The sequence below is a fragment of the Leopardus geoffroyi genome, chromosome B1 (assembly GCF_018350155.1).
Source record: "Leopardus geoffroyi isolate Oge1 chromosome B1, O.geoffroyi_Oge1_pat1.0, whole genome shotgun sequence".
In the NCBI taxonomy this organism is placed as follows: Eukaryota; Metazoa; Chordata; class Mammalia; order Carnivora; family Felidae; genus Leopardus; species Leopardus geoffroyi.
In genome coordinates this window covers 68,489,390-68,515,717 of record NC_059327.1, presented here as the reverse complement: position 1 = coordinate 68,515,717, position 26,328 = coordinate 68,489,390, and the positions used below count along the sequence as shown (strand labels likewise).

The 26,328-nt window shown below is 36.8% G+C and overlaps 1 protein-coding gene across 20 annotated transcripts in view; it reads left to right on the top strand.

The window, feature by feature from the left end:
• Nucleotides 1-26,328, top strand: part of RAPGEF2 (Rap guanine nucleotide exchange factor 2) — a 249,298-nt gene that overhangs the window by 156,248 nt on the left and 66,722 nt on the right. Inside the window, exon 1 of one of the 20 annotated variants that reach the window (XM_045464319.1) lies at nucleotides 1,014-1,152. The exons of 16 other annotated variants lie outside the window; for them this stretch is intronic. In XM_045464319.1, coding sequence (XP_045320275.1) covers nucleotides 1,099-1,152 — 54 coding nt within the window. In that variant the 5' untranslated portion in view covers nucleotides 1,014-1,098. Of the gene's footprint in view, nucleotides 1-1,013; nucleotides 1,153-1,912; nucleotides 2,060-26,328 lie in introns of those variants that run through there. 3 more of the 20 variants (XM_045464312.1, XM_045464324.1, XM_045464330.1) reach the window with 3 other exon arrangements.

Sequence of the window (26,328 nt, the reverse complement as noted above, 5' to 3'; positions counted from 1 at the left end):
GGGGGAAAGGGTAATGAATAATATAAGAAGTCTATGAAAAGGGTATACTGAGGATGGGCAGGAAGAAGAATCCAAAATAGTCACGTGGAGGGAATGGTTGCCTTTAGATAATGACGGGGAAAAATAAAAGAGAGTAGTATAGGTGCAGTGTTAAGGAGACAAGAAACACAAGTTAGTAAGCACTGACAATTCCAAAGTCAATTAATTGAAGTTGCTAGATTTTCCATCTCTGTTTTCTGTTAGGTTTACCACTTATGGACAGATTGACTATGGGAAATTGACCAGTGCTTCAGATTTAAAATGTCCTTATTCTTTGTCAACTATAATGCTGTCTTTTAAATAAATTGCTAACCCAGGTGAAATTAAGGTTTATGGTAGAATAACATATCCTCATTAAATTTAAACTCTCTACCTCTAAAAGTTTGAATTCTTTTTTTTTAAATCGTGAGTGTGTTTGATATTATTTGCAATGTGCCATGTGCGTGCGTGCGCGCGTGTGTGTATAGGTGTTTGTGAAAATCACATCTTCTAAATTTATACAAACCTTGTGAAATGTGCATTTTGTAAATTTTTGATAAATGTTTCCTGTAGCACAGTGATATTTCAGGGTGAGAAGGAGGTCACATCCATTCTCTTATCTTCAGATTGGTGAAAAATCATATTTTAGTTCAAAGCTGTTCAAGTAAGTCCTTGCTCCGTTTTCCCACCCTGTCTTCAGTGATATTATTTGGAGTCAGCAATCAATGGATTCCATCCCTCTGAGACTTGCTTAACCTACAGCTGCTGATATAATACAGGCAAGAGCTTGCTACTTTATCTGAATTGTCCATCGCTACCTTAATGAGTGAAATGGTTAAGTAGAGGAGGGGGCGAGTCTTAAGGAATGTGTGTACCATTTGAGCTGAATATTTCAGTGTATGTAGAGAGAGGGAGGGTGAGAGAGAAATCCACTTACATCACTAGAACTGCATTGAGTGTGAGCCTTGCAGGTTAAGAGACAGACTACAGTGTCTTGCTTTCTGCAGGAAGCAGCAATGCCGTTTGTTTCCTAAGAGGAATTTTTTATTTAGAAAAGGAAGCTTTCTCTCTACCCAGGAAATGGCTTTCCTTGTGCGTTGCTATGCCAACTGCCTGCAGCCATGGTCCTCCAAAGTAAGCACAATAATGTAATTATATTGGTGTATTGCATTCAGACTCATGATTCTCGAGATTGTGTGTGTGCATGTGCTGTGTTTCTGTTAGTGACTCTTTTGCTAGCAGTCATGCTTGTGTTGAGTGTGAGGGACAGACATCATTAAATTAAATGTCCATCAGTGTCATGCTGCTAAGATTAATTGTGCAAACTTGGTTAGTGGAGTGGGACAGAGATCACTGGTCACCACTCTGTCAGCATCATTAGCAGCTAGGGAGGAGGTCCCGATTCACATGCTCTGCCCTGATTTTTTTCTTTCTTTCTTTTTCTTTTTTCTTTTTTTCTTGGTTGGAGGGGTCCGTATGTGTGGTTGCAAATGAAACAAGAGTATTAACAATGCTTGGCTGAATGCTAGAGACTGGTTCTTCTAGCACCCTGACTAATATAATTCTGTATTAAGCCTTTTTGAGGAGAGTCTGTGTGCAGTCAGCCATTTTAGCTTTTTTTTTTTTTTTCTTCTTTTGCCTCTTGTTCTTCAATCTCAGAAATGATCTTGTTCTCTTGGAAGACTGAGAGCTGTATAAGGTTTCCTCAGTCTTGTCATAGCCTAAGATGGTTAGAGTTTCAATGTTATAAAAATGGAGACGAACACCGTTGTTCGGATTCCTTTTCTGGTCTACAAGTGTGAGGGGTTTTTTAAGCTTTACCAGTAGTGACACTTTAAGCTGCAGCTTCGTTTCCTCCTCCCTCTTTTTTTTTTTTTTTTTCCCTTTTTCTTTTTTAATTTAATGCTGTAGAGAGTGACTTGCCATCCATGAGAGATTGGTACATGATGTGTAAATTCAGTTCAGCATATGTTTCTTCATTATGAAACCACTAGCAGTCCCAGCTAACCATGGAGTTATGGGCCAGCAGGAGAAACATTCAGTAAGTATCGCAAATGCTGCTTGTGCTTCGATAGCACGTCGTAGAGAATTGCTTTAAAAATGGGAATTCTTGCTGCTTCTGTTCAGGGAAAACTGGTTTTTTAGAGGGTGTGATAGTCTGCTTGAGGGAGGGAGGGTAAGTTACGACCAGCTTGTTCTTCCAATTTTGTTGTGATTTTTTTTTTTTAATTTTTAAACAAGACCAACAATTCATTTAAGGCAAAATATTGGACCGCCCGTTTTTATAGTCAGAAATTAGAGCTTGGCAATTCAGCTTTAACTAATACTCGAAGAGTTTTTGAGAAATGTTTTTGTAGTTGAATTTAATGAGAGATTATGAAAGGGGTTATTGGGAACAGACATCTGTGGTAAGGAATTCACATGTAGGTTTGAGGAAGGGAGGGAGAGCTTTGGGTATTGATTTGGTAATAAAACGTTTGGTCAGTGGGACTCATCTGACTTCTTAACATGCATTAATAGGTGATAAAAACAGAGGATAATTTTTTTTAATGCCACAAGTATTGCTTCTTTATAATTGATCCCATGAGTCAGCTATGCATTTGTCATGCTGAAATCCCACAGGCAGCTACTGCTGTTTGTGAGAAACACTCTTCTATGGTTAACACCAAGTCTGAGCCTCCTGTTTGAGGGATGTGAGTTCTCACAGTGCTACTTTTACATCACCGTGTTGGAAGTTTTCTGCCATCACACTAATTCATATGTTTTAGATCGATATATATTTTTTTCAATTCCCCAAATGAAAACACATACATTTAGGCAGCTTATATAGTAATCTTAAGTATTTTTGAATTGCCTGTTTTTACACCTTAGCATGCAGCAGGTATTATATTAGGGTATAGGAATTATCTTTTGTGTACTCTAAGAAAGATAAGATGTTGAACTGCAAAAATAGAGATAAATCGCTGAAAATTTAAAATCTCTATAAATTTACAGAGAGGAGGCCATGAATTTAGAATATTTTGATACTTAGGTTTATGGGTATAGTTTAATTTTGTTCATTATTATGAACAAAATTATTAGCTAAACCCAAGAGGTTTTCTTAGATGAAGTGACTCTTAAGGCAGTATCTCACTTTTCCAAAGAACCACAGGATATTATTTTTTTTAAGTTTATTTATTTATTTTTAGAGAGAGAGAGAATGAGCAGGGGAGGAGGGGCAGAGAGAGAGGAAGAGAAAGAATCCCAAGCAGGCTCCACACTGTCAGCACAGAGCCCAATGCAGGGTTCAGTCTTACAAACCATGAGATCATGACCTGAGCTGAAATCAGGAGTCAGACGCTTAACTGACTGAGCCACCCAGGTGCCCAGAACCAGAGGATGTTCTTAGGGCAGTAGCTGTGTTAGAAGCATGTTATGATACTGTGCTTAGAGCCCAGCCCCTTCATAATGAGATCCTAATGGTACCACACTAGTTAAAACTCTTTGGGTCAGATCCAGAAAAAGACCAGCCTTATACTTAATTTCACTAATAGGAAAGGTTATAGAGAAGTTCCACTGTAGTTTGATTTTATTAGCAGGACCTTTGAAATTAAGCTCTTCTGTAATCATGATTTTCCCACGTAAAAGAACATTACTTAAGACTACTTGAGGAGCCTCAGAAGAAAAGTTTAAACTTCAGATTCCTTGTCTACCTTTATCATATTATCCTTCCTCAAAATGAAGGGGGGGTATTTAAATTAATAATATAATTTTAATGGAAAAAAAAACTGTTAAAATTACTTACTGGTGGTGGTGGGGAAAGTATTACTAAATTTTTGACAACAAGAGCGGTTGGGACGGATAAATACCAGATAGTACCTAAGCTAGAGTACCTAGTACACTATTCTATAAGCATATTTGTTTCTTCACAAGTGCTTTGTGTGTGTATTTCACCGAAATTTGGGGTAATACTGTGACAGACGTAACTCTAGCCATAAAATGGCCTCAGATGAAGCAATTTCTAAAAAACACGTGAATGGTATTTCCCATGATACTTTGACAAGCCGCAATACTAGAATTGGCCATCTCGGAGCATCATGTGCAACAAAGCTGGCAGCCTGTGATGTCAAGATCTTGCTGTATACTTGTTGATGAGTTTGTTGGTTACTTAGACTTTGCTGTGTAATGAGCAGACCTTTAAGATTTTAATTATGTGCAAGGAGTTGAATAGGAGAACAATTACTCTGGCTGTCACATAATAGGTGACTCAGTAAACCTTTGAGCAAAAATTAGTGAGAATGCCCCTCTTTTGACCTATGAGGCTTTAGGAGAATGTCAGAGCTAATTTTAAATGAGTAAAATTTAGTAAATTCAACAATATTTCCATTTTTGCTTCTACAGAAGGTTGTGGCTTTGTAAGTGGCTTTGCTTCTTTGACAATAGAAGGGAGTCAGAAACCAAAAAGCTTTAAGTTGGGCACTTAAAAAAAAAAAGCAAACTGTGATTGGGCACCAGTAGTAAACCCAGTTACTGTGCTTTGTCAGAATTTTTCAGATCTTACAGGCTTTTACTCTTTATTTCTGTCTAGCTCAGTGTATATCTCAGTTGTTGGCACATAGCAGGTGCACAGTAAATACTCTTGAATTTCTCATTTAATTGAATTTTTGGATTAACGAAGTTTCACTTAACCTGTTAAGCTAGTAAATTTCATGTATTTTATTACATCTCCTTCCCTTGCCAGTTCTGTATGGTCAGTTGATAACACTGGGATGAATACCTGTGTGTCTCTAAAAATGCATCCAGCACTGGGCTGTATTGTTACAGTCAGCTAGTGCTTTCATCCACTCTTTAGAGGAACCTTCTGGTTTTGTGAATTTTGAAAATAAAATACATTTTAAAAATGTATGATAAAACTGCATTTGCCAAAAGACTACTGTTGAACATTAGTTGCACGGATGGTTAGTAGATGTTACACGAAGAAAAGTTTTATAAGCTCAATAAGTTGGGGAAAACCTTAGGATAACATTAAAGGTGTTGTTACTCTGTTCACCCACTGTTTTTCAACCTGCCTGTCCCCTTTTTGTCTGCCTCAGGTTATCTAACGGGAACAGTACTCCTTAAGTGTTCTTTGGCCACTTCTGCACTATTAAGATGTCTTTGAAACTTTGCAAAGTTTTAAATGAGTTACTTAAAATGAATCAGCTCGATACTGTGAAACTGATAATCCCTTTTCCAGTTGTGCATTTGTCCCCAAATTACAGTATATATAGTGCACTGTACTTATAGCAAATGAAACCTCAGTCATGATTAAATAATAATTTTAAAAAGTGGTGTGCATAAGAAAATGCTTTACTTAAGTGTAGGGAATACATCGCAATAGCTGTCATTTATTGAGTACTTACAGTATGACAGGCACTATATATTATCTGACTTAATTATTACAACAACTCTCTAAAGAAAGATGTATTATCACTTTTTTTTTAGAGATAACAAAACTGAGGCTTAGCAAGATAAAAAATAATGTTTTCCAAGGACTAGTAAGTGGTGGAGCCATGATTGGAACCCAGGGTTGTCTGGTATCATAGCCCTGCTTTCACCACAAACATAGAGCACTTCTCTGTGTGTAGCCAAATTTAGAGTACATTAGGTGTGTAGATTGTGTAGTTACAGAGCTGGTATTAATCAGTGGAGTACATAACTTGAAAGAAATGCTTGCTTTTCTCCTGCTCCTCTTTTTTCCTGTTGTGTGTGCTATCCCAAGCACTGTTAATAGAAAAGAGCAACAATATCGTGATCAAAATTATTGTAGAAAACTTTTATACAGATAGTTTTACAAAGCTGTTTATTGCTATGTGCAATTTCGATGTTATCTTAAGACTTAAGGTGGGATGATCAGGAGTAGATGGTATTTAGCTCAATTCCTTCTTCTCGCTTTTTTGTGTTTGGCCTTATCACACATGGACCTTTTTATTTTTGCTGCTTAACTCTTTATTTTTTATTTATTTTTTAAAAAATGTTTTTATTTATTTTTGAGACAGAGAGAGACAGAGCATGAGCAGGGGAGAGGCAGAGAGAGAGGGAGACACAGAATCCGAAGCAGGCTCCAGGCTCTGAGCTGTCAGCACAGAGCCTGACGCGGGGCTTGAACTCATGGACTGTGAGATCATGACCTGAGCCGAAGTCAGACGCTTAACCAACTGAGCCACCCAGGCGCCCCTGCTTAACTCTTTAAACATAAACTTGATGCTTCAGCTTCCTCTCTTGACTTTGTAACTTGTGACAGCCTGACTTTGGCCATTTGTGTTCCCTTGGAAGCACTGAGTTCTTGCTGTTTCGTCTTCCCTGTTTCTGCTTTAATGAAGTCTGCATCTGTCATGGAACCCAACTTAATTCATGATCACCTCTCTGAAGTCCATACTGGTCATGGCTTGTTTGTAGCCATAAATATAAATCTCATTATTTCATAAGCCTCTTAACCATGAAGGATATAATATAGCTTAAACATATGTCTAAATTCCTATTGGTCACTAAGTTCCTCTATAATCTATATTCTCTTCCTTATGAACATATTTTCCTCCAAGTATGTTTGTTTGTTTGTTTGTTTTTTTAGGACAAGATGATCTGATTACAAGACGCTTCAGGTTCATTTTCTTTTCCCATTTCTCAGTGTGCAGTGCTCTTTGCTTGACTTTCACTTGTTCTTTATCTCTTTATATTCATCTCTGGTTTCTCTGAATAATGATTAGTGGCTGCTGATATGTAATGTTTGATTTTATTTGTTCTTCTAACCAGTACTTGTAAATTCAGTTGGTATTTACAGTTAGATGAGAGACTATATCTTGATTGAATTCTCCCCCTTCCTTATACCATGTATTAAGGATATGATTGGAATTCAGAATTGCTAAACTGTTAAGAGTACAGTATAGAGGGGCAAGTACAGTATAGAGGAGCACCTGGGTGGCTCAGTTGTGTGTCCAACTCTTGATTTTGGCTCAGGTCATGATCTCACAGTCATGAAATTGAGTCCTGCATCAGGCTGTGCTGGGCATAGAACCTGCTTGGGATTCTCTCTCTCCCTCTCCCCCTCCCCTTCCCCTTCTCACTCGGTCGCCCTTTCTTAAAGGGGAAAAAAATACAGTATAGAGAAGAATAACAGGAAGGAAGTATAGGATGAAAGAATAACATGGGAGGGTCCGAGGCAAGAAGATGTAGAAGGATATGGGGAATCAAAAGGTTAAGAAAATCAGTGAGATCTTTGCTGTTGGGATGAATCATATTAGGGAGTAGGTCAGTACAGGTGATGGAGAAGATGGTAGGATACCTAACAAATCATGACTAGAATTTGAAGACACAGCAAAGGAGTGTAGCCTCCTGTTCATCTCCACCCTCTAAGCACCTTCCCCATCTTTATAACTAGAAAAGATTTAAGAAGAGTCAATTTTTAAAAAATTGCTTTTATCCTACCATGGCAATTTGACCTTGTCTGTAAATATTGGGTAGAGTGTCTCTTTAATATAATTCAGTGCATTTTCCTTAGCAATATAGAAAATAGCACTAAGATTAATTATAGATGTTAGATTATGTGTCTTTTGGGTTAAAACTCCACCTTTTCTTTATCTGATTTTTTTTTTTTTGGTGTATTATGACAGATATATTTCCTGAGATGAAATAAACTTATTTCTTGGGGAGGTTTTTCACTGTGCTAGCTAGCAAAGAGGCCTCAGAGGAAGCAATATCCTATTGTTTTATTCAAGGACAAGGTCATCTTGCCTTGGATTTGGGCCAAGAAACCCTAGCAACAAATAATAGATCTTTTTACCCTGTTAGAAGTGAAGAAATCTATTTTAGAAACTTGCAGTGTATTGCATACACTACTTACACGTGTAAGACTGAAAAAAGCTCTGTCTCATTGTGAGATATATTAAAGAAAAATCCTTACTTTCAGTCAAAAGAAGAACCATACTTCCTACCTTTTAAATTTTCCTTACTTTTAAATATTGTTTAATGATCCATTTTAAAAGAGACTGTATAAAAATTAAATCAATTAAAATTAGTGAAAAGAGAATGTTTAAAATGCATCATTAGAAGCTCAGTTATTCTCCTTTAACTATTTAACCATAGTGAGATCACTAATCATAGTTTTTCTTTCCCATTTGAAATAACATATTTTATGTGTTTAAAATATTGATACTTCATTTGCATCAAAATAAATGCTCTGTAAATTTGGTCATGTAGCTATAAATGTCCCTGAGATGTAACCTAAGATGTCTTTAGTCCATTTCTTTGATTTTAGGCCTGACAATACTCTCAAATATATTACTCAGGTAATCTAAGAATCCATCTAGAGTAAGCATTCAGTTTTCTTCATTTTCCTGTCCTGAATAATAATCATGTAAAAATTAATTTTTTAATGTTTATTTTTGAGAGAGGGAGACAATAGGCAGGGGAGGGGCAGAGAGAGGGACACTGAGGATCCGAGGCAGGCTCTGTGCTGCAGGGCTCGAACCCACAAACCACAAGATCATAACCTGAGCCAAAATCAGACACTTAACTGACTGAGTTACCCAGGTGCCCCTATTTTTATTTAATTTAAATTCCTGATGAAGTATGTTTCAATGTTTATGTACTTAGTAAAAAGAAAACGAATAACTTACTACTGTCATGTCTGTGGCAGTGTTTTGTAAACTTTGGAACACTTTGCCTATTTAGATCAAATAAGCACTTTATCATTATCCATATATTTTATTTGGATTATGGTTTGGATCTGAGTTTTTTTTTTTTTTAAGAGATTTTAAAAACAAAAGAACATGAGTATCTGAATGTATATAGAGATCCACCTGTGCGTGCGTGCGTGTGTGTGTGTGTGTGTGTGTGTGTGTGTGTGTGTTTTAAATGAAAGTTTGTAAGTGTGTCCTTCAGGGCTCTCTTAATTTCCTGTTCTAGATCTCCACTTTCACTGACCTCCTTATTTTTCTTCATCATTTAAAAATGAAGTTTATCTTTGAAGACCTGACATATACTTAGGATTATTTCCATTTATAGTATTAAAATGCCAGTGCTATTAGTACTGTCATAGGAGTTACACATGACTGGTTAAATATTGTGCCCAGTTTTTGGAAACGTAGATAAGAAGCATGTACAAATGCATGTAAGAGAAGGTAAATACAGATTTATACTCTGAAGCACATGAAGAAATGATATAACAGCATACACTCACAAAAACAACATATCCCTCTATGTTGTGCATTATACAGGTGATCCCTTTTAAGCAATCCGTCCCTCTCCTTGCCCTTTCTGTTGGTATAGAAACACCCTTGCCACAAAGAACTCATCAGTTGTCAACCTCTGCCATTTCATCTTATTAATTGAACCTGTAGCATAAGCCTCTTATGTTGTATTCTCTTTTCTCTCATATATAGTGTGTATATGATATATAATGATTGATTTTAATTGTACAGTCTATGTACAAGTTATTCACACAACTTACCAGTCAACCCCTTATCTGTGTTTCCTTTGTATGTTAAGTCACTATATAAATATTCCCCACGCACTTCAGATCTCTTCATTCCATATCAGTACACCAGATCACACTACATGTTAATTGTAAAGGCTGTTCTCAGAGACATCTGGTTAGTCATGTATTAACCTTACATTTGTTGATTGATAAAGTGATAGTTTAAAACACCTTTCAGGGGAGCCTGGGTAGCTCAGTCGGCCAAGCATCCAACTTTGGCTCAGGTCATGACCTCACGGTTCATGGGTTTGAGCCCCGCATTGGGCTCTGTGCTGACAGCTCAGAGCCTGGGGCCTGCTTCAGATTCTGTGTCTCCGTCTCTGCCCGTCCCCAACTCACATTCTGTATGTCTGTCTGTCTCTCTCTCTTTCTCTATCAAAAATAAACATTAAAAAAGATTTTTTTAACACCTTTCAGACTGAAGTACATATTCTTTTTTTGTGAACTCCAGAGAAATACATTATTGGTTTATAAATTGACTTGGAATTATTATAAAATGAAATTCCCCCGTGTGTGTGTGTGTGTGTGTGTGTGTGTGTGTGTGTGTGTGTGTGTGTATATATATATATATATATATATATATATAAACCCATAATCTCATTTCTAATTTAGGTATATAGATGAAGCTAGAATTTAGCATTCTGCCTGGTTTGTTTATTTTATGGGTAAAAGCTTTATTTATTTATTTATCTATTTATTTATTTTGAGAGAGAGTACGCATGAGTGGGGGAGGGGCACAGAGAGAGGGAGACGGAGAATCCCAAGCAGGCTCTGCACTGTCAGAGCAGAGCCCAAAGCAGGGCTCGATATCACAAACCATGGAATCATGACCTGAGTCAAAATCAAGAGTTGGATACTTAACCAACTGAGCACCCAGGCACCCTGGTGAAAACTAATTTTAATTAGAGACCTTAAAAATACAGGTTATTATGGAAGCACCTTATAATTATTTCCAATAGGTCAACTTCTTCATTAAGTTTAAGTGCTAGTACACAACTTCATGCCTTTCAAAATAAAGACAAGCACGGCTGTAAAAAGAAAAAAGCTATAGAATTGAAATCTTGTTTGCCTCTGACCTCCTAAAGAAAAAGAATGGGTTCAGTAGATATTTCTACTCTCTGAACTATTTTGAGTAAATGAAAGCACTCTTTTTTTTTCCCCCTCAGTAATCAGGAAAAACGTGGCGTTAAGGGGGAATATTGTGACATGCAGTTTTCCTGGGTTTTATGGAACTGAGAAGTGTATAGCACTTTTACTATTAGTGAAAAAGAAGACTGCTTGGATGTCAATAAGGATTTAGAAAGATTCTATAGTCACTGGGCCATAGTGGCTGGGCTGGGTGGTAGGGGGCGGGGTGGCAGTTGGGGGGGGAGGTTGGCAGAAGTTGAGTGATGAATGAATACAATTTACAACCTAGGTTTCCAGACACGGAGATGTGAAGGATGAGATTAGCTTTTTCTTTACGGCTAATTAATCTCATACTTACTTGTTTTCTTAAAATTACACTTTTTTTTTTCATTGTAAATGGCAATTAAAAATATGCATTTTATATTTGTATTATATTCGTGTATAAAGTTTCCTATTTCTTGTTTGAATTAATTACATTTGTGGAAATAATCAAATGTCAAAATTACACTACTTTAGAGATAACATTTACCTAAATATAAAAATAAAATTATTTTAGAAGAGATACCCTTTGAATAGGCAAACTAATTTTTGGTGCTTGTTTGCTTTGTGTTATGGTTATTCAGGTGGCAGTTTAATCTGTGGTTTGTCTGCATTATTTTTATGCATAATTTGTAATTTAAAAATTACATAGCTTATATGGCCATTGAAGAAAAAAAAATAGAAAACACGTGAAGACAAAGACAAAAAGAATCACAGCTTCAGTACTCAGATCAAAACCGTAGTAACATTTTATTATTTTATTATTATTTTTTTTAATGTTTATTATTTTTGAGAGAGCAACAGAGCACGAGCAGGAGAGGGGACAGAGAGAAAGAGGGAGACAGAATCCGAAATAGGCTCCAGGCTCTGAGCTGTCAGCACAGAGCCTGATGCGGGGCTCAAACCTATGAACTGCAAGATCATGACCTGAGCCAAAGTCGGATGCCTAACCGACTGAGCCACCCAGCTACCCCAAAACCATTAGTAATACTTCAATACATATCTTCTTACTGCAGACATGTTCATATTATACCATAGTATAAAATCTGGTAATAGCATTTGTTCTAGATTTTCCTTCCCTTCAAAATATATGTAGAAAATATATTTAAGGACAACTGATTTAAGAGACACATTGTAACTATTATGAAGCTCTCATCATAAGTTGCTTTGTCTAGTTTATAGTTTTAAAGTTTGCCATATATTAATATGTAAGATGTATCATATATAATATTTTACATTTTGAGGGAAAAGTTATTTACTTAAGAGCTTCTTTAGTTAGGGGCGCCTGGGTGGCTCTGTTGTTTAAGCGTCCAACTTCGGCTCAGGTCATGATCTCACACTTCGTGGGTTCAAGCCCCACATTGGGCTCTGTGCTGACAGCTCAGAGCCTGGAGCCTGTTTCGGATTCTGTGTCTCCCTCTCTCTCTGTCCCTCCCCTGCTTATACTGTTTCTGTCTCTCTCTCAAAAATAAATAAACATTAAAAAGAGAGAGAGAGAGCTTCTTTAGTTAGTGTTAGAATTCCATCCTGAATATGGAAGAGAAATATTTGTATTTTGATAAAGTATACTATATTCAAATCGTGCTTTTCTTAATGTTTATGAAAAATTTTAAGGTATCGGAAGTCAATATTAAAATGTCAAAAGAAAAAAGTAAGTGAACTTTCAAATAGCTTAGCTAAAGAAAATATAAACACCCGTGACAGCGTTCCTGTCCTCTTCCCTTTCCACTATACATCATGTCATTTATTGCCGAAACTTTTTGTGTTCCTTTTAGTTGGGCATGTTCCCAGATTTCTTTACTCTTCATTATTCTGTTTGCTTATTGTCCCCCTGAAAAAAAATTAACAACTTTACATACATAAGATTTAAAGCCCGTCTGTTGAAGAACAAACATCACAAAAGCTGACAATAGTGATATTAAATGAAAACTTAATGTTGCTCTAGAAAAATAGATATGGATAACTTAAATGCCACTCAGTGTTTTCTTAGAGAAAGACTACTTAAGCTCTATCTTTGGATAGAAGAAGAGAATGCAGATTATAGTTCTCAAATAATAGAAGTGTTTTCAGTATTAGCTGAATAAAATATCAAAATAAGAAAAGAAAATATTGACTGTTTTCTCGTGGGTTTTATCCAGATTTCTGTAGAAGAGATTTAAAAATATGGTTTGAAAATTTTGCATCTGGTTGCATACATTTAAATGTTTGGGTGAGCAGCATGGACGAAAAGTACGTAGGAGCACACAAGCAGGAATGTCATGTGTGATTTGAGTAGTCTACAAAGAAGGCAATAAGACTTGAGCTGTGCCACAAATAAGGACAGGGGATAAGCAAGATGTGAAGAGAAAAGGAAATGGGAGAAATTTTTGTAATGCAAACAGAATGAGCTAAAACATTGAATCAAAAGTGTCCATGTAGAGTCAAGGAACAGTGAGTATAGATCAGCTTGGCTGAACTGGAGGGGCAACTGTAGGAGCACAGGTTGATGAGAGAGGGGTCAGACTGTAGAACCCTTTGTCAAGTCAAAGAGTTTGGACCTGTTGCTGTGTGGATTCATGTAAGAATTAGAAAGCCATTTATGGTAGAATAGAGTGAAAAGTGGAATGTGGCCAGGGTACCACCTGGGATCGTAATGTTCAGGAGTTAAGTTTTCTGAAGTACAGGCTTTGTTTTAGGTCTTTCTTTAGAATAGCTAGCAGTCAAATCATTTCTATTGATCTGGACATAGTTGACTAATCATTTCTTCTAACTGTATTATGTGAGCAGGTAGGATAGATCAAGAATTCCCTGGGATTGTTTTCCTTAAAAATTTGTATGTATTTTAATGAAAATGTCATTTTTCATCAAATCTAAGACACATTGATTGGTCCGCCTTGCTTTAAATAACCCAGTATTTTCTTTTCATTGATTTTAAGATGGATCACAATTTCAAAGATGTTAAAACAAAGAAGAAATTGTGTATCTTAGAATCGGTGAAATATGATATGAGTATACAACTAATGGTGTTTAACATTTGTATGTTATAATAAGAGTGTGCATATCGTCATGGAACTAGATCTACGAAATCACTGTTTGAGGAAAATGTGTTCTGTATTTGGTCTTGGTTACTCGACTGTCAACAGGACTTGCCTCTGTCTCAGTTGCCCACAGAAGAGCAGCCAGAGAGACACGTGCTGACATGTGCACTAGTGTTATGTGTGGGCCCTCATGGAGGAATGTACGGTGGGCAGCTGGGGCCTACCAGGTGGATAGGAGTAGGTGTAAGGAATAAGGGCATTTCAGGCAGATAGGTTTTGGAGGTTTTAAGCAGCAGATCAGAGGCATCTGATAGAAGAACTAGAAGCCCAAGATGAAATGAGGTTGAAGATGCCCTGCTCCCCTATTGGTTTCAGTACTGTAATTTTATAATTTAGAGGATGCTGTCTCTTCTACGCAAAGGAAACTGAATACTGAAATATATTAAAATAACTACCTAGGATCTACAGGAGCTCTTAGAACCTAGCAGTGGATGGAGAGGGGGAATCTCATTTCGGTTTCTAGGAGTACTTTCACTTTCTGACTATAAAAATAACCCGATTTAGGAAATAGTTTGTGCATAAAGTAATGAAAACTGTGGTGTGAACAGTTGTAGCCTTTGTGAAGAGAGTTATGTATACAAAGAGAAGAGATGAGTAAGAACTGTATGTAGCCTAGTGGTCAGAGGAGGGCTCCAGAGCCAGGAGCTTGGACTTCTCTTCTGGTTTCACCACTCACAAGCTATGTGAGCCTAGCTAATTTATTTAGCTTCCCTGTTACGTGGAATCCATTTGTAAAATGGAGGTGATATGGTTGTGTGAAGATTAAGCAAGGTAAAACCTATAAGTGCTTAGAATAATGCATGGACAGTAACAAGCTTGGTTTCTATATTTTAAAGATGGCTGTTTATCCTCCATTATCCAAGAGGTAAGGAAAATTAAATCTGTCATGCAAGTGGGTCATAGACTATGTGTTAGGTTTTCCCTCTATATAAGGACATGTCCTTAAGTTGATTCACTTTTTTTTCCCTCTGCATTTCCATACTCAGCAAGGAATCTCTGTTTGCTAATTTAGTATTAGAGTAAAAAAGTAACAGTAATAATGTCATTAGCTAAAATTGAAGGCTTCCTGTGTTCTAGGCAATATTCAAAACTCTGTTCATATATTATCTCATTTAATCCTCACACCCATATAAGTATATTGTCCTTTTATAAACAGAGAAGCCAAGGCATAGAGAGGTAAAGTAACTTTCCCAAAGTCATACAGCTAATACATGGTGGAGCCAGTGGCAGTCTTTTCTTGTACATACGTGCACTTACACGCACACACATATGTGTATATGCAGATCTATTTTTGGAAGCAGCATAAGGGAAGTAAATTGTTTCAAGGATGGTCCAGTTCCATGTTTTCTGTGTGTCCTGTGGATTATAATTCTCATGAGTAAGTTTGAGAACAGTTTATTTCTCCCCCTACTTTAGGAGTTTATTTTCTGTAGTGTAAGTTTCAAAGGGATGTCATATGTGTGATGTAGTAATTACTATCCCCACCATAAAATGTAGAGTAACTTTACCTTGATCTTGATGGAAATAAAAGAAATATATTTTATTCCCCTTTAAGTGTGGCTAGAACTACAAGAGTGTAATTTTGTATTGAAGAGTTACTCTTTAACTCTTTACATGAAAGTTTTCTTTATTTTTGAGAGAGAGGGAGGGAGGGGAAGAAGGAGACGGGATCTGAAGCAGTCTCTGTGCTGACAGAGAGAGAGCCCAATGCAAGGCTCAAACTCACAAACCATGAGACGATGACCTGAGCTGAAGTTGGAGGCTTAAACAACTGAGCCACCCAGGTACTCCAACATGAAAGTTTCTTTTGTGGATTCAACTTTTTTTGGGTCACCACACATATTTGAGATTTCCCATCTGCATGGGAAAGAGGTCTTTCACATTACCCTGTTTTTATACTTGAATATGGGGGGAAAAAAAAGGCCATTTTTTTACTGGTCATTTGGATGATATGATTGCCCTCTTAATTTGTTTCTAGTGAAATAAGTAATTTATAAGAAGCTAATTTTAGCATTTAGCCAGATGAAATAGTCTTTCAGCCACACAGATTTAACAGCATTGTCTTAGCCATTTAAAATACAGATAAGTGAGGACCCTGGGTGGCTTAAGCGTCCCACTTAAATTAAGCTTAGTTAAGCGTCCCACTTCAGCTCAGGTCATGATCTCACGGGGTTCACGAGTTAGAGCCCCACATTGGGCTCTCTGCTGTCAGCACAGAGCCCGCTTAGGATCCTCTGTCTCTCTGTCTCTCTGTCCCTCCTCCCTCTCTCCCTCCCTCCCTCCCTCTCTCTCTCTGTCACTCAAAAATAAACATTAAAAAAAATAAAATACATATAAGTGGATCATAGGTCCATCTTTGTCACAATTTTGACATTTCTCCAGCCTCCATCCCTATAACACATATTCTTGGGACTGTAGAATGTAATTACACTTTTTAGAAAGCTGTATTAAAATATACTTTAACCTGGCCACAACAAAGTAACCCGAAATCCAATGGTTATGGACTCCCCTGCATTAAGAAGTCTTTTCTTGGGGCGCCTGGGTGGCGCAGTCGGTTAAGCGTCCGACTTCAGCCAGGTCACGATCTCGCGGTCGGTGAGTTCGAGCCTTGCGTCAGGCTCTGGGCTGATGGCTCAGAGCCTGGAGCCTGTTTCCGATTCTGTGTCTCCCTCTCTCTCTGCCCCTCCCCCGTTCATGCTCTGTCTCTCTCTGTCCCAAAAATAAATAAACGTTGAAAAAAAAAAATTAAAAAAAAAAAAGAAGTCTTTTCTTGGCAGTCCTAATGGCCCTAGGTTGAGTCTCCATTCTATTAAGTAGGATGGTGGGTGTAGTATTGTAGTTGGCAGGATCAGAGAACATACAAGGTGTTGTATTTATCAGGTACTGACTTTGTTAGCCACGGAGTATACATTACTTCGTTTCTCTATTTTGTTCCCTGCTTTAAGCACTATCCGAAGATGTTGTGGAAGAAGATTGGTTGGTTTATAATAAACTTAATTAGTGACCTTAAAGTGTTACCCTGAAACTGAGAGCAAACAGGATGCAAAATGAAATGTCATAGTGTGGCAAAGGTCACTCATTAACTGTGCTTCTTGTGTATCATCTTTGAGTATTTAACATGGATATTTAAAGCAAAATACCTACTTCAGCTGTGAACCTTCCCCCATAGTAATAGGCAGAAACTCTTCCAACTAGGTGTTTGTGTAGTAGAACAATAAAATATTTTATGTACAAGGACCTTGCTTTAAGTTCTCGTTCTGATGCTTACTAGCTATGCAAGTGTTAGGCAAGTCATTCAACTTCTTGAAGTTCCTGTTTTCTAACTTCAAAGTAGAGGTCATGACTATAATACTGGTCTCCCTTACAGCCTTGTTTCGAAGATTATTAATGATTACAGTTAGTTACCATTATTTTACTAAGTACTTTATGTGTATTATTTTCTTTAATTGTCAAAGGAACACTAGGAGCAAAGTGAGAATCTCCCAGTATTGCAGATGAAAAACTTGAGGTTTAAATAAGAAAAATACAAAAAGAGTTAATGTTTTCAGAATCTGCAGACTCGAAAGCCTATGTGAATTCAGTTATTGATGTTAGGTTACAGTGCTCTAGAACCATTTGTATGTGGGTTAGAGCCCTACCATTTCTTAGTAGCTGTGTCACATTAGGCAGATTAGTTAAATGTTCTGAACCATTTTTCTTCGTCTGTAAAGTGCTGTTAATGATGCCTACTTCATAGGTTGTTCGTGGGGATTACATATGTGATACAGGGTCTGGCACACAGTGGCATCCATGAGTTTGATTCCCACTTTTTTCCAGCCAGAACATTTCCCTTTTTTTGGTTTTTAAATAGAATGTTGACAGTGATGCAGAGATTTATCTTTCTTTATCTTATTTTGAGTTCATAGAACATGATTCTCCGTTGGACATCTCAGGTCAATTATGATTTGCTTTAAGATCCTTCATTAACTACTTTTTACAGATTGGTACTGGTTTTCAAAATAGCTCATAAAAATATCATAGTTGCTATGAAAAATCCCCGTTAAATTTTCCCTAAGTACTTTAAAAAAATTTCCCCACTTATTAAGTGATTTTGTGCAAGTAGAGCTGCTTAGTAAGACCTGTCTTTGTAGTCATTTCGTGTGTGTGTGTGTGTGTGTGTGTGTGTGTGTGTGTGTGTGTGTGTTTGCAAGGAGGTATTTTTAGATAGTTTAGCTGAACAGCAATCTGACGTCTTTAGAGGAGACATCAGTTCATTATGTGGATACAAATTCTATGCTTTCAGCTTTTATACACCAAGTCTTAATTTAAATCTGTTCTTCTTGCCTTTTCTAACGAAAGAGACTATATCATGGTATGTATTCTATTTCTTCCTAAGGTTGGCCTATCTAGTTAACCTTTGCTTAGAGAAACGATCAAGGTAGAAATGCCTTATTTTGCTCACAACTTAATATAGATTAGAGAAGCATGGAATTTTGAGTCATATTTAAATATGTCATTATACATTATGCTACACAGTGTTTTTCTATTGTGATGTGATTCACGGGATTTAAAATAGTCATTATGGGGCTCATAAATGCTGCTTTCTTATAAGAAGAACAATTTAAAGGCCAGAATGTGGGAGTTCTATACCTCTTAACTGTACATATTGCTTTCGGTCAAAAAAAAAAAAAAAAAAAACCCTTTTGCTTTGTGAAAGATAATTTAATGCTCAGCATGTAAGAGGGACATGGTTATATGCTTTCTTGTTGCTGTATACACAGTGTTAAATATATTAAGTTATGATAATATCTTTCATGTGGTTATTTTCATCTCTTAAAATTCTGGGAAAGAAGCTCTTACAGCTTAAGCAAATTAATATTAGTTTTTTGTGACCCTTGTTCTCACAAAAAAGTACCTTTGATTAATAATAACCATACAACTTATCTATTTGTTTTTCTAATTTTACTACAGCTAATTTGGGGGAAAGTATTCACATAGAAGTTCAAAAGATTTTTAAAATTAATTTTCAAACATATATTCCTTTTTCATTTTCCAAAATTTAAAATTTATGTTTACTTCATGTCAAAATGTCAAAGCTTGAGTGAAAACTTTTGTTAATTCTTTCAAATGTTTTACCTGCATGGTGTGAAGCATCCAGGATTTAAAGCATGGGTTTAAATTTTTAATTCAGTTATTTGATAATGTGTGAACCAACCATGATTTTAGTAATATTTTAATTATTGGAGTGGAATTCCTCATATTTTACCTTATTTTGTAAACATGAGAGATGAGTTTCTAAACCTAAAGAAAGACAAGCTCTTGGAGAGCCAGGTTAATAATGGACATCTATCTGAAGATGTGGAGAGGTTTCATTCTTCAAGAAAAAAGCAAGAAGTAATATATATGGTAGGGTCAGAATGACATTTTTGTAGGATGAAAAACAGAGGAAATCCTAAAGCTCTGACATTAACAAAACAAAACAAAACATAAAATCTTTCTTGTTCTTAAAAATTAGTGGTGTTATATAACCACTTAGGAATTTAGCTGAAGCCTGATATTAAGTGACTCAGATTCCCAGCTTCTTAATGATGCTTCTTTACAGTGAAATTCAAGCAGTTGCCAGAGTTTTAAGTCATGAGTTCATTCTCCCCCCACCCCCAGTTTGTGTGCAATAAAAACTGACAATCTGTGCCAAAAAAGGTGTTAACACTGAAATTCTTATATGCTAAGTGTAATATATTTTATGTTGGACTGTTTCTCAGTGAAATCACCCGTATTTCAATTTAAGAAAAGTGACCAACTTTAGGCTAAAGTTTCTTTACTGAGAAGTGATATAAAAGCTCCTAAATTTGGCTTTCTTGGATCCTTCTCCTAATTCCCTTAGCGCCTCTGCCAGAAAAGCCATTGTTCTCTCAGAGTTGTTTTCCCCAAATCAACCCAGAAAGGTACCTGCCTTCTTCTAACACAATAGTACACTAAACCATATCAACTAAACATGCTCTCAGGTAAGCCGAATGTTTTCTTGTCTCAACACTCGTTGACTTAAAAAGAGATACCTATCTAATAAGCTTCTTGCACAAATAACGTTGAGAAATCCTTCAGGCATTGTGAAATTGAACACTTCAAGAATTTTTCTGAAGGTACCTGGTGACTCTAACCACCCTTCAGTGGATTCAGGCTAGAAATATGAAGGATGTTGTTAATCTTTGTTCCCCCACTCCCAACACCACACACACCCACACCATACACACAGAACAGGTCATTTGCTCTGAGATAAGCAAAGCAGTGTCTTCATGGGGATATGTAGTATGTGACTTGTCAGGTATTCATTTGAATCGACACCCCATCCCCCTCTTCCTGAATTAAAGGTGATTAAGTCTTTTTTTATTGTCCCATTCACTTCAAAATACCTCATGGATTTGAAGCATAATTAAATAGAATATATAGAATTCATGGCAGTTATGTATTTATCACTTTCCCCCTTCTTTCACCATGTAAGTCAGTTATTCACTTTGGAATAAAGATGTCTTAATTTACTCTCTCTGCATTGACCTCAGATTATTTTCCACTTCCTTTACTTTTCATTTCTTATTCCTCAGTTTTCCATAGTTGGTAGAGTACATTGGAATAAGCCTTGTTTGGCCACATATGAAGTATATGCATTTGTCTAAGTTTATGTGAAGACATCTAGTTTATAAGCATTAGAGAATAACAGATGTCAGACTGTGGCCTTCAAGGGAAGAGGATACACAAAAGAAATCAGAGATTAAGTCTGATTTGCTTGATGTGTTTTGTTATTGGTGTCTTGGTTACTATTTAGTTTTTCTTGATTCTGATCTTTGAGTTCTCTTAAGACGTAAAAGAAAGGAGATTTCTATCTCAGGCGGTTTCTTAATCCTGAATACATTTAAAGAACAGATTTTATTTACAAAGGCACATTAAGTCAAATGACAAACATCTAGTTCATATCTCACCTGAACTTTTATTAGGTTTACATATTTGTAGGAGGCACTAGGTATTTTTCAAGTTCTTTAAAGGATTCTATGAGGAAAATTCTAGATGTTTAAACTAACTTTACTTTAAAGGGGGCGCCTGGGTGGCGCAGTTGGTTAAGCGTCCGACTTCAGCCAGGTCACGATCTCGCGGTCCGTGAGTTTGAGCCCCGCGTCGGGCTCTGGGCTGATGGCTCAGAGCCTGGAGCCTGTTTCCGATTCTGTGTCTCCCTCTCTCTCTGCCCCTCCCCCGTTCATGCTCTGTCTCTCTCTGTCCCAAAAATAAATAAACGATGAAAAAAAAAAAAAAATTAAAAAAAATAAAATAAAATAAAAAAATAAAATATAAGTGAATTCCTATTTTACATTCTTGTGGGGCTGCTTTTTAGATTTTTTGCTAGTGTGTATCTAACTCATTTATGTTAATGGCTTAGCTCAAAGAAGGAGAGAAAATGGGACCTTGTGTCTCATGTTAGCCCATCTGTTTATTGATTTTGAGGATCTTTATCTCATCACAGTATGGATCAGAATACCTCTTCCTCATTATCATAATCATCTTGATTGTCATTTATTATTTTTAGATGTATTAACCTGTAAACACTTAATGAACATGTGAAAAGTTTTATAAAATTTTGCCCCCAAACCAGACATCCATTGGTTGATTATAATATAATTCAAGACTATACATTCAATTGCCCACTAGATACATTGATGTAGTTGCTGTCAAACTCAGATTTGACATGGCCAAAATAGAACTCCTGAGTGTTCTCCCAACCACCACCAAAAAATGAGCCCCACCAACGGATCAAGCGGGCAACAAACGCCTACGGTTCTCCACTTTTCCTCATTTTCTCATTGTTGGCATTAAGCTATCAAAGCCCTAAAGCTACAAGTTATCTTTGGTTCTTCACATTGCCCAGAACTCATTCATCAAGTCTTGTTTAGTCTACCCTTTTAATTATGAATTCATGCTTTTTCTCTCCATCTCCATTATCATCCTGATCCAAGCTACCATCATCGTCTCATTTGGACTGTTCCAGTAGACTCCTCATGTCCTCTTTATTTTTAATCTTGCCATTTTCACACAGCAGCCTGATTTATCTTATAAAATGTGAACTAGATCGTGTCATTTCTTTTAAGACTCTTTAGTAATTCCCGATTACAACTGGAATAAAATCTATGCTCCCTGTAAAGCTGTGTAGGAACCAGCTGAGGCTTACTCTTCATCCCTCATCTCGTACTACTTTCCTTATCTACTCCACTTCACGGCCTGTTCTTTTTTTTTTTTTTAATTTTTTTTTTTTCAACGTTTATTTATTTTTGGGACAGAGAGAGACAGAGCATGAATGGGGGAGGGGCAGAGAGAGAGGGAGACACAGAATCGGAAACAGGCTCCCAGGCTCTGAGCCATCAGCCCAGAGCCTGACGCAGGGCTCGAACTCATGGACCGCGAGATCGTGACCTGGCTGAAGTCGGATGCTTAACCGACTGCGCCACCCAGGCGCCCCTACGGCCTGTTCTTTTAACAGACCAAGCCATGGAGCCATTCCATTCGTAGTTCTTTTTGAGTGAACTCCATTTCCTGTGATCTTGATGTGGCCAGCTCCTTGACTCTCAGATCTCAGTATTTTATAAGTATTTATTGAATGTATAAGAGATGAATTAATAAAAAGCACAAAAATGCAGATACAGCCAAATGTTATTAAGTTCAGAATTAGAGGATAATTATTTCATCTTGGGAAGATTTTTTTTTTTTCCCTAGGACTAGATAAACTTAGATGAAACTGAATAGGGTATAAAGACTGAAGACGGTAAGGAGCAGCATACATCAACTACTGAATATTTACATTAGCAATCCTCATGATAAGTTAGAATTAACATTGCTAATTGCCAGAATTTTGTTATAATAAGTCATGCAATTCTTTAACATTTATGTGAAATATGGAAATAAATATTATTCTCTGAAGCAGCAAAAAAAATTTCTGGTATAAGCTACTTAGGAATTTTGGATGATATAAAGTTGGAGACACACTATTTAGAAAAAATATTTATATGGATTCTATTAAAGACTAAACTGTTGGGGTGTCTGGGTGGCTTGGTTAAACATCGGACTCTTAATTTCGGCTTGGCTTACAGTGCAGAGCCTGCTTGGGATTCTCCTCTTTCTCTCTGCCCCTCCCCTGCTCGCTCTTTCAAAATAAATAAATGAACATTAAAAAAAAAAAAAAAAAAGATTAAACTATCTTTGAAGACTTTCAATATACTTTATTGCCAAAAACCAGGTAAAGGTTCTTGCTTATGTTCTTACATGTTAAGACCTTGACCATTTACCATTACGAAAGTTTTATGCTTTTCTGAGAACAATCATTGTTTTAAGATACATATATCATGGAATTGAGATTAAAATTAATCCTTTGTTGTTTCTGGTTTATACAAACATAATTGTTACTAATGAATTCCAAGTTACTTTTCTCTTTTAGTATTTTTATGTTCTTCAGAATACTTGTTTAAAAATATTAATGCTACAGTTGATGTTCCAGAAAATTTGGAAACTATTCAAATTAAATTTTTTCTATTACATAAAAGTAAGATCTGGATTCTAGTGTTAACAGTTCCATGCTTGTTCACCTTCTTTGACATCAGTTCCCACAACTATAAAATGAGATTATGCTAAATGAACCCTTAAAAATCTTTCCAGGTCTATCACTGTACTTTCATACACAAACTTGCATTTGAATAATGCTTTATATTACTAGAATTCTTTCACATTCGTCCTGCATTCATTTTCACAGCTCTCTTGTGAGGTGGGCAGCACAGACCTTTTTATGTCTTTTCTACACTAGGGAGGAAACTGAGTTGCAAGAAATTTAAATAATTTTCTGGAATCACACAGATAGCTTGGAACTAGCCATGTATTCTTTTTATAATTTCATCTTTTAAACTATGACCTCCTAATGCTAATCTCTGGCTATGTGTTTTATCAAAATAAGTATTCATTTTATTAGGATATTTAATAAATTATTACTGAAATAACTTGAATATTTTTATAATCTAACCTCTTATTCCTCAGAAATTTGATAAGGCACCCAGATAACTTAAAAGAGGCCAGAATGCATTACTAAAGTATTGTAGCAACTAGTGCCACATAACTAATCACTTTTATGGTATTTTGGATAGAATTTTTATCTTTTAATGTTTTATTTTACTTTTTATTTATTTTTGAGAGAGAGAGAGAGACACACACAGCGCAAGTGGGGTTGGGGCAGAGAGAGGGAGACACAGAATCAGAAGCAGGCGCCAGGCTCTGGGCTGTCAGCACAGAACCCGACATGGGGCTTGAACCCACGAGCTGCGAGATCATGACCTGAGCCGAAGTCAGATGCTCAACCAACTAAGCCATCCAGGCACCCCTAGAATTTTTATCTTTTGAAGAAGTTAAACAGTTGATTACAGAGGGCCCTCCAAGTACCGTCAAGTTAGGTTTTGAAAGGCCTTTTTGTTCACTGTAACCTGATAGCACACCTCACTTCTTCCTCATTTTTCTTTCTACTTCCATTTCAATCTCTTATAATCCATTCCCCTTTCCACCACCCCTAACAGAATGATCTTATGAAACATAACTGGATCTTTTTAATTGCTTATTTTAAAAAGCCCAGTGTCTTCCCTTCCCCTTAAAAAGCCTACTTTTTATCAGGAATAGATCCTACACTCCTCTGCCCTCTTTTAAACTACTCTCCCCCTCAAGCATCCTCACTTTCTCCCATCCAGTCACCTTAGACTTCTGTTTTTTGAACATTCCTACATTCTTTCCACCCTAGGGCCCTTACTCTTGGTATTCCCTCCATCTGTAAAGCTCTCCCCCACCTTTGTTTGGCTAGGTCCTTTGTCTTTATTCATTTCTCATCTCAAACATCATTTTCTCAGAGCGGCCTTCCCAGGTTGCCCAATCTGAAAGAGCCTCCCTGAACTGGCCAGAAATATGCAGAAGAATGAACCTGGACCACTTTTCTTATTCCATACACAAAAACAAATTCAAAATAGATGAAAGACCTAAACATAAGACAGGAAACCATCAAAATCCTATAGGAGAAAACAGGCAGCAACCTCTATGACCTCGGCTGCACCAACCTCTCACTTGACATGTCTCCAGAGGCAAGGGAAACAAAGGCAAAAATGAACTATTAGGACCTCATCAAGATAAAAAGCTTCTGCATAGTGAAGGAAACAACAAAACTAAAAGGAAACTGATGGAATGGGAGAAGATACTTGCAATGCAAATGACCTATCAGATTAAGGGTTAGTACTCAAAATCTATAGAGAACTTCTTAAACTCAACACCCAAAAAAACAATCCAGTGAAGAAATGGACAGAAAACATGAATAGACACTTTTCCAAAGAAGACATCCAGATAGCAAACAGACACATGAAAGATTCTCAACATCACTCATTATTCGGGAAATATAAATCAAAACCACACTGAGATACCACCTCACACTGGTCAGAATGGCTAAAATTAACAACTCAGGAAACAACAGATCCTGATAAGGTTGTGGAGAAAGGGGAAACCCTATTGCCTTGTTGGTGGGAATGCAAATTGGTGCAGCCATCCTGGGGAACAGTGTGGAGGTTCCTCAAAAAATTAAATACCCTACAACCCAACAATTGCACTACTAGGAATTTTTCCAAAGGATACAAAAATGCTGATTCGAAGGGGCACATGCACCCCAATGTTTATAGCAGCACTACCAACGATACCCAAATTAGGGAAAGAGCCCAAATGTCCATCAACTGACGAATGGATTAAGAAGGTGTGCTAGATAGATAGATAGATAGATAGATAGATAGATAGATAGATAGATATAGATATAGATATAGACATAGATATATAGATATATATCTACAATGGAATACTACTTGATGATGAAAAAGAATGGAATCTTACCATTTGCAACAACATGGATGGAAATGTAGGGTATTATTTTGCTAAGCAAAATAAGTCAGAGAAAGACAGATATGATTTCACTCATATGTGGAATTTGAGAAACTTAACAGATGACCATATGGGGAGGGAAAGGAAAAATAAAAACAGGGAGGTAAACCATAAGAGACTCTTAAATACAGAGAACAGACTGAGGGTTGATAGGGGTTGGGGGTAGGTTAAATGGCTGACGGACATTAAGGACTTAGGGCACTTTTCAGGATGAGCACTGGGTATCATATGTACGAGATGAATCACTGGGTTCTACTCCTGAAGCCAAGACTACACTGTATGTTAACTAACGAGATTAAAAAATAAAATTATGAAAAAAATAAATACAATAGCTCCTTATTCCCAACCATCACTGCCAATTACATCACCCCACTCTTTTAGCATTGTCTTCGCAGTACTTATGGATAGCTAAAGTTGTTGTGTTTATTGTTACTTTTCTTTCTGTTTCACTGTCAAGCCCCTCCTGCCTCTAGACATGTTAAATTCTCAGGAGCAGGGACTTTGCCAATGCAAATCATTGCTATAGAACTAGCTCCTATAGCAATGCCTGGTTCACCGAAGCAAGCCAGTAAATACGTGTTAAATAATTAAGTAGAGGAATGAATCTTACAT